General features: G+C 45.5%; 1 protein-coding gene across 1 annotated transcript; it reads left to right on the top strand.

The window, feature by feature from the left end:
* The first annotated feature begins 3,022 nt into the window (after positions 1-3,022).
* LOC149074683 (uncharacterized) lies at positions 3,023-3,820 on the top strand. The gene has a single exon (XM_089247376.1). It carries the CDS (start codon positions 3,023-3,025, stop codon positions 3,818-3,820), a length of 798 nt encoding a protein of 265 aa, XP_089103502.1.
* The last annotated feature ends 4,537 nt before the right edge of the window (positions 3,821-8,357 follow it).

The raw sequence follows: 8,357 nt of genomic DNA, 5'->3' as shown, positions 1-8,357 counted from the left end.
TGCCTAGTCTACAACAGACACACGAAGCAAACAACAAGGCTCACTAACGACAGGACCTGGAGGGAGGATGTCATCAGGAAACAGCCCCCGAACATCGGAAACGGAAAACCCCACCCACAGAAGAAGCAATCAAGGTCCCCAAGACAAGGAGGAGACCACCCCAAGTGGAGATGGAGGACAGATCGTCTCATAGATAACGAGAACAACTGGAAGTGGCCAACGACGAAAACGAAGGCGAACCAGAGGGCAACATCAACGCACAGGCCATTCTATGAAGACAACAGATCAGTAACATGGAACAAATCCAAAGGATTCGGGAGAAACGAGCCCACCATCACGGTCCACCTCTCAAGGTACCCAAGGAAGGAAAGAGAACTACAGGGGAACACCCATCACACCCGATCGGTCTCTTTCAGGAAAAGGAACTGAAATAGCGGACCTTTCACCCCAACCAGGCGCATCATACCCTTTATCAAGCGACAACTCAAATATCCCAGCGTGAAAAAATCAAAATCAGAACGCAAAAGTTGAACAACAGCGACAAGGGAAGGGAACAAGCCTGATTGAAACAGCCGCCAAAAAGTACAAAATTGACATCGTCCTGCTTCAGGAACCTTACGTGTTTGAAAGACAAATAAGAGGAATTCCTGGGGACTGGGTGCAATGCCTGTCGAAGAGTGGCAAAGCAGCCATCCTCACCACCAACAAAAACACCCAAGCAGCAACAGTCCATATCAAACAAAATAGCGTAACAATAAGGACAGCCCTCAACAACAGCGAAATCCTGATTTCTACTGCCTATTCCTCGCCATACGAAAACCTTCGACATACCATAAACGAAATCCGAGAGACGACCAGAAGGGCAGGGAAGACCCCACTTCTGATAGGAGGTAACTTCAACGGGCCACAAACCGCCTTCGGATATAAGTACATAAAACCGAGAGGATCCAAACTTCTGGACTTTCTAAGATCTGAAAACCTCTCGATACTGAACAACGGCGAACCAACGTTCCAGTTCGAGCGTGCTGAGGGCTGCCGAGACGTTACCGTTATCAATGAAGAGATGCCACCCAACAACGTAGAATGGTATGTCCGAGACGAAGAGACGTTAAGCAAGCATAAGTACATCATAATCACAATAGACGACGCCCCGAAAATCTTGCACATAGTCAGATACTCGAACTCGACAAGGAGAATCAACAACTTCCTCAAACGGTTCCAGCCATATGCCAAAGCCCTTACCCAAGGCTTCAAACGCGACATAGGGGAAGAAGAATTAGAACACCTGGTGCGTGAAATGTTCGAAAACATCAAAAACATCGGGGACAGCACACTTAGGGTCAATGGCGTAAAAAAGACTCCACCCCATGGTGGAACGAAGACTTGGCAATTATGCGCAAAAAAGTGAGAGCCCACAAGAAGAGGGCAAGCAAGGCATCAGAAGAGAACAAGATAAAACTGTGGGAAGTCTTCGGAAAAAACAGAGCGCTTTACGCCAAAGCGATAAAAAAAGCGAAAAGGGATAACTGGAGGAGGTTCTGCTCCGAAGCATCAGACCCCTTCGGTATTCCATACAAGGCAACAGTGAAGAGAAGGACACAAACCCCCCCAGATCATCATAGACCCGGCAAGCAACGACTCCATCACCACTGGAGAAAAAGACAGGAAGTCGTCTGGCCACGACAACATCAGCAATCAACTACTTAAAGCAGTCTTCGAAAAATTCCCCAACCTTATTCGTAGTATGTTTAACAAATGCCTGGAGCTAGGAGTCTTCCCCGAACACTTCAAGACAGGGAAAGTCATCCTCATACTGAAGAAGAACAGAGACCCCCACAGACATCAAGTCTTACCGCCCCATCCAACTTCTACCGACAGTGGGGAAAGCTCTCGAGAGAATACTAATGCAGAGGCTGTCGTATCACACAGAGACCAACAACTGGTGGAGCAACGAGCAATATGGCTTCAGACCAGGACGCTCTACAGAACTCGCGCTGCTAAATATTAAAGAGCACATACAACGCAAAAAGACCGCCGAATATGACACAATCCTTCTCTCATTGGATATTCAAGGAGCATTTGACAGCCTCCAGCATGTCACTAATGGCAGTAAATTGCAATATAGCGATATGGCCAGAGGTGGTGTTTGGTGAAGTAGCCTCCAGCATGACACCATAGTAGAAAGAATCTGGGAAATGCCGATCTCCGCTAACCTCGCCAAAATAACCTGCAACATCCTGAAGGACAGAAAAGCAGCACTGCAAACAACGGACGGTCTTGTCTCCCATCGAATGACGAGAGGATGCCCACAGGGATCCTGTTCCGGCCAAACGATGTGGAACGCAGTCCTGGACCCTCTCCTGAAAATCCAATGGCCGGAAAACACCAAAGTCCAAGCGTTTGCAGACGACATCGCTGTGGTTGTCTCCGGACAAACTATCAGGAGCACAAGGGAACGTGCAGAAGAAGTTCTCCAAATAATCGATTCATGGCTAACGAGACGCAACCTAAAGCCAGCGGCCGAAAAATCAAATTTCATGTGGATCACACACAAGACGCCAAGTGAATCCCCCAAATTCAACGAAGCAACCACCAAACGGGTCAAACACATGAAATTCCTTGGAGTCTACCTAGACCCAGCATTCTCCTTCGCCGAGCACGTCAGCAGACAGGCAATAAAGGCTTATATGATCCTCCCCAACCTGCTGGCAAGTGCAGGAACAAACTGGGGAATGGACAGCAAAATGAGGCGCACACTGTACGTCACGGTCATACAGCGAATAATTGCTTACGCGGCACCGGTCTGGGGTGGCAAATTCACGAAAGCGATCCAAGCGAAACTCGACTCGGCACAGAGCAGGGTTCCTGCTATATATCACCAAGGCCTACAGCACGTCCCCCACCAACGCCCTCCAAGTCATCACCGGACTCCCACCACTCAGTCTATGGATTGAGTTTGAGGCCAAGGTAGGACTGCTAACAAGACTAAAAAAGGGACGTGGACAACCTACAGTCATCCAACATGCAGCAGCATAAAACAGGATGGTCAGCCCACCCTGCTAACGTGCCAAAGAGAAACCAGATATCTCTAATACAAAACAATAAGCCAGAAGCCATAGAGATATACACCGATGGCTCCAAGATGGACGATGGGACCGCGGCGGCCTACGTAGTTATGGAACATAACGCTATAACTTACAAATGGTCCGCGAAACTTAACAACGAGACCACGGTCTTTCAAGCCGAACTCCACGCCATTCAGGAAGCAACCAAGAGAGCAACTACGCACAGCAACGCCGCTGCCAAGATACAAACAGACTCTCTATCCTCATTATATGCAATACTGGACCCACTGACTAAATCAGCAACGGCAAGAGAGATCAGAGCTCTACTGTGTGAGCACCCCAAGATTAAATTATCCTGGGTCAAGACCCACGACGGAACCTGGGGAAACGAGGAGGCTGACTCGCTTGCTAAACAAGCCACCAAGCGCCAGGAAATAGACGTCCACCTCCCGTTCCCCAGCTCCTGGGCTAAAGCAAGGCTCAAGAGTGATATGGCGCAAAAATGGCAAGGCAAATGGGACCGGGAGAAAACTGGGAGGAAAATTCATCAGCTCCTGCCGAGGGTGAAATTTGAAAACCAGAACTGGACCAGGGGAATGACCCTTTTCTTCACCGAACACGGGCCATTCCCAACCTACCTGGAAAGGTTCAAGATCATCAGTATCAACTCATGCAAATGCGGCAAAAGAGGTTCTCCTCTACATTATGCAGCTGAATGCCCTCTCATAAAGATCCCACACTTCGGAGCCCCTTGAGAGGCAAACATTCCAATCTGGAGGAAAAAAACTGCTGGAAGCCACGGCCTGCACCAAGAAAATTGACCTAATGGTAGCCAGGCTCGAGCAATACCAACAAATATTCATCCCAAGAGAGCGAAGACGGCAACTAGTCAGAACGAGAAGATCTCCTTCGCTGGACTCAAATGACTCAGAACAAAGACCATCCCCGGCTGCTCCACCCCCACAGAGAGGTAGAACACTACAAATGGTGACGCGCAGCTGCACACGTAACAACGCAGATTAACATCCCACAACAGAAGGTACATGGCAGGCCGCTCACGGCTTCTCTGTAAGTCCAGCTGCACAGTCGCAAACAAGCCCAAATTATGTATGACTGTACCCCACTCCCTCTGCAAAGGGAAATTTTCCGCACCATATACTGGGAAAATTTCGAAACATGACCTGTAAATAATATGATCCTCTTGCAACCTAGGAGAATTTGCTCTATTTACGTATCCTATGCTCTAAAGCAAATGCCGTTTTTCGTACAAATGTCTGGAAAACATCCGAATATGTATTGCAATTAACACGAACTTTTGCAACCTTTGAGAAAACATTCCACTTTTGTACCCTATGTCTATTGCAAACGTTTTTGTTCCGCACCATGCACTGAGAAACCTTTTTGAACATGTCTTGTATAATTCGTACCCCTCGCAACCTAGGAGAATATATTCAATATTTGTAACATGTGTCACATAGCCAACGCCGTTTTTCCGTACAATGTACTGGGAAACATTCTAATTTGTATTGTAAATAACATGTACCTTCGAACCTTTTTGAAAATTCCCCATTCTTGTACCACATGTCACTGCAAATGTCACTTTCCCGCACCACTACTGAGAAACCTTGAATATGTCTTGTATAAATTGTACCCCCTGCAACCTTGGAGTATATATTCTTTTTCTGCATCCTATGTTCTATTGCAAATGCCGTTTTCTGCACAATGTGCCGGGAAACTCTCGAATTTTTATCGTAAAAAATATGAAACTTGTGCAACCTTTGGGAAAAAATTTCCCACTCTTGTATGCTTTGTCCCTTGCATACGACATTTTTCCGCAACATTTTCAGTGTAAAGTTTGAACATGTCGTGTAAATAATACGTACCTCTCGCAACCTTTGTGAATCTTTTCTTTTCCTGTACAGCGGCCTCCCCCGTGCTGAGCCTATAAGAAGGGCACACTTATGCAAAACGGGATCCGGCATAAAACAGGAACAGACAAGCTATTGTATATGTATATTCCTATGCATCTATTTCGTATTCAATCCTTGCCGCAATTATGTTTTTATGATATTATGTTTTTCTAGTGCCTCCTGCAATTGGCGGCTCATCTTGAGTCATTTTATATAAAACAATTCTGAACCACGCATCTCTCTCCAGCAACATTTTAAGGCAAGCCTTAGATTGTCACCTCAACGTATACTGTTCTAGTGACTAGGTGCAAAAAAGAGGCAAAGACCCAAAAAGAGAGGCCCGGAGACCAAAACAGACACCCGTAATGTCCACCTCAGAGGGAGATTCACTCCAACAGATCGGAAAGCGGTGCAAAAAGAGGCAGAGGCCCAAAAAAGACACCAGATAGTACCCGCTATAGAGAAAGCACACTATTTCTATCCTTAGGTACACTGGAAGCAGGCTGATCATTGGTCCAGCACCTGGGCTGGCCACAAAATCAACTGCAGACTCACCAGAGCCACCTAGCCATGGAGAAGTGGTCCAGCACCTGGGCTGGCCACACATCAACACATCCCAACAACACCGAAGCCTCCACGAACTTTCCGCAATATTTGAACTATAAGCGTCTGGCGGCAGCTCAAATAACAATGTTAAGACCGCGCCCAACCGGGGCAACTGTCACGATGGGCGGTTCATAGCTAACGCGAATGTAATTTCGATTATTTACTTTGTTCTGTGTTAACCCATAACCAACGGCAGCACACTTCGTAAAGACCGCGCCCACTCGGGGCACCTGTCGCGCCGCTAGCGGTCCAGAACAAACAGATGGGAACATGTATATTCTGTATAGTATTGAAATTGCAATAATAAAACTTTTCTGGGGCTTTTTTGGATCTGGATCCGGGGGTGTGATTTGGGGCGGCGTCGGCGTCTGCTGGGTTTGTGAGACCCTCCTGGGTTTACCCCTGGTCGGGGGAGCTGTGGGCTGAGGCTGCTCCGGGCAATGGGAGTAAGGAGACCAGGCCTCACGGCCTGGAGCTCCAATCATAGGGTTCGAGGCCCGGGGGGCTTGGAATCCAGGCCCTCCGGCCCGGCGTGGCTGGCTCTCTCTAGTGTGGTCCAACCCCTCCGGGTAAATGGCTTACATCCCACCAGGGACAGAGCCTGGACCACGACTGGCCTTTCAGTGCCCCATCATGCTGCAGCCAAAGATTTCGCAAGATAGCCCAGGGAAGGTCGTCAAGGAAGTCTGGGAGGCAATCTCTCAAGAAAACGAGGTAGTTTTCAGCAATCAGACGTTGTGGAAGCAGATATGGTCCCAGAAGATTGTTGTTTATAATGTCGCACCAAACATTAATTCCTCAATGAACCTGATGAGCATTTGGACGTGCTGCATAGGGATTTGAAAAATCCCAGATATGGCTGTTAAAGACACCTTCACAAGTAAATGTTGCTTCGTCAGTCCATAGAATCCTATTTAGGAAAGTGTTGTCATTGAAATGCTGTTGAAGCAGCCATTGACAGAAATCTTTCCTTCGCTGATAATCTTCTGATGAAAGTGCTTGCACCCGTGTGTAATGATACGGATGCAAAAACTCATCGTGCAAAACGTTTAAGACCGTTACGTGACTTGAATTTAATTCTCATGCGATCGCTCGACTGCTGGTCGTTGGATCCGATTCAACCAACGACAACACGTTATCTTCGAAAGCCGTTGCTCTTACGGACGATACTGGCCCAGCGTCTACGTTTGGTTGCGGTAATACACACCCTGACTCGCGCAATCGGCGGTCAAGTCGCAAAATAACTTTATGGTCTGGGTGCTTTCGCGTTGGATACCGTTGGTTGTATAACCTTGCTGCTTGCAAGGCTGATCCGTGGCACTCACCTAATATAAGGTGCATGTCACAATATTCTTCTATGCTGAATGCCATCAAATTAGAAATTATAACAATAAATAATTAGGTGCAGTACTTTCTGGAGAATAAAACAAAATGACTAACGCTTATCTATATAACCTCTGTGAAGCTAGCTTTGTGAGATGCAAACAACTTGTTCTGAATTGAAAAAAAAGTTTTTTTCTTCTTTCCTGAAAAGTGCGAGGGAAAAAAATGGTTTTATCTCTTTCGTTTTCTGTATAGCAGGGTTAATACATTTTTAGCATTGTCTAAAACCCCCAAGTTATACATTTGGTGTACGTTTGGTGAATTTGGTCGGATTTTTAAGTGACGTCATCAATTTTTAAAGTGTTATAACTCATTAATTATGGATCAGATCAAAAAACGGAAAACACTTTTCCATATTAGTTTTTCACAAGGACTCACATGTGTAATTATTGGGCGGTCGATAGTTACCACCCTGTATATATACTGTATATATTTTTTTATATCGTTACTTTGTTGAATTTTTCATAACCATACAATTTTTCATTCAGTTTTACATGAAGATATAGGCTTACATCCAGACGAATATTCTCAATCAGTTTTTCTTTCTTCCGAAAATAGGCTTCAATGAATTCGGATATTCATTCATACATTACGCGAAGTGTTCCTCTTCCCCCAGAGCGCCGATACCATTGTGAGAGGCTCTTTATGGGTCCTACTTTTTTAATTATTTATCTCTTGCCATGACTCCCTATAGCCAATCACGGAGAGTGTTGACACGAGTCAAGCGTCTTCACCCACACGAACGCCATTTTCCACCCAAAGCAGGAGGCCACCTGTTTCTCCTGTTGCCTCTTTACGACCGTGTTCACCGTCTCGTTTCAGAACGCGATCCAGGTTTTAAACCTAGTTTCACCTCAAAAATGGTATTCATCGCCCCTGGATTGGATTTTAAATTCATTGGCACACGGACCAATTTGGTCAAACTGCGCCATAACAAATAATTATATAAAAATAGGAAAAACACCTTTTGTCATGTCAAAAAAATAAAAATTACTCGTGATAAAAAGTGACATGAATTGTAAAAAAACTATAATTTCTTATAAAAACCAATGGCTTTAATGAATTTAAAAATGCGAGATGCATCGCAATGGTCAGATAAAATGTCACGAAGTGAAAGATGACTTTGACCAAAAGCGGTCGTAAAATGATGACGATGATGATGATCCGGTTGCCCCAGCTTATTTACGCCCTGACCTAAAGGTTAAAAAAATGGGGGGGGGGGGGGCAAAGTGGCACGCTTTTGAAGTTTTTTTTTCTCTCTGAAAATAATGAATCCATGGGTCTGAAAAAAATCATGAATATCTCTTTTGAATTGCAGGAATAGTCACTTGCATACAGCTTCGAATTTTCTCAGCATAAATCTTAATTTTTTTCTAGAAAAAGAAACTGTTTC

This window comes from Pholcus phalangioides, unplaced genomic scaffold (genome assembly GCF_987345545.1).
Source record: "Pholcus phalangioides strain wild (caught in Gottingen) unplaced genomic scaffold, Ppha-v1.0 ptg000017l_1, whole genome shotgun sequence".
In the NCBI taxonomy this organism is placed as follows: Eukaryota; Metazoa; Arthropoda; class Arachnida; order Araneae; family Pholcidae; genus Pholcus; species Pholcus phalangioides.
The sequence above is the reverse complement of the archived record's forward strand: the minus strand, read 5'-3'. Positions and strand labels throughout refer to the sequence as shown.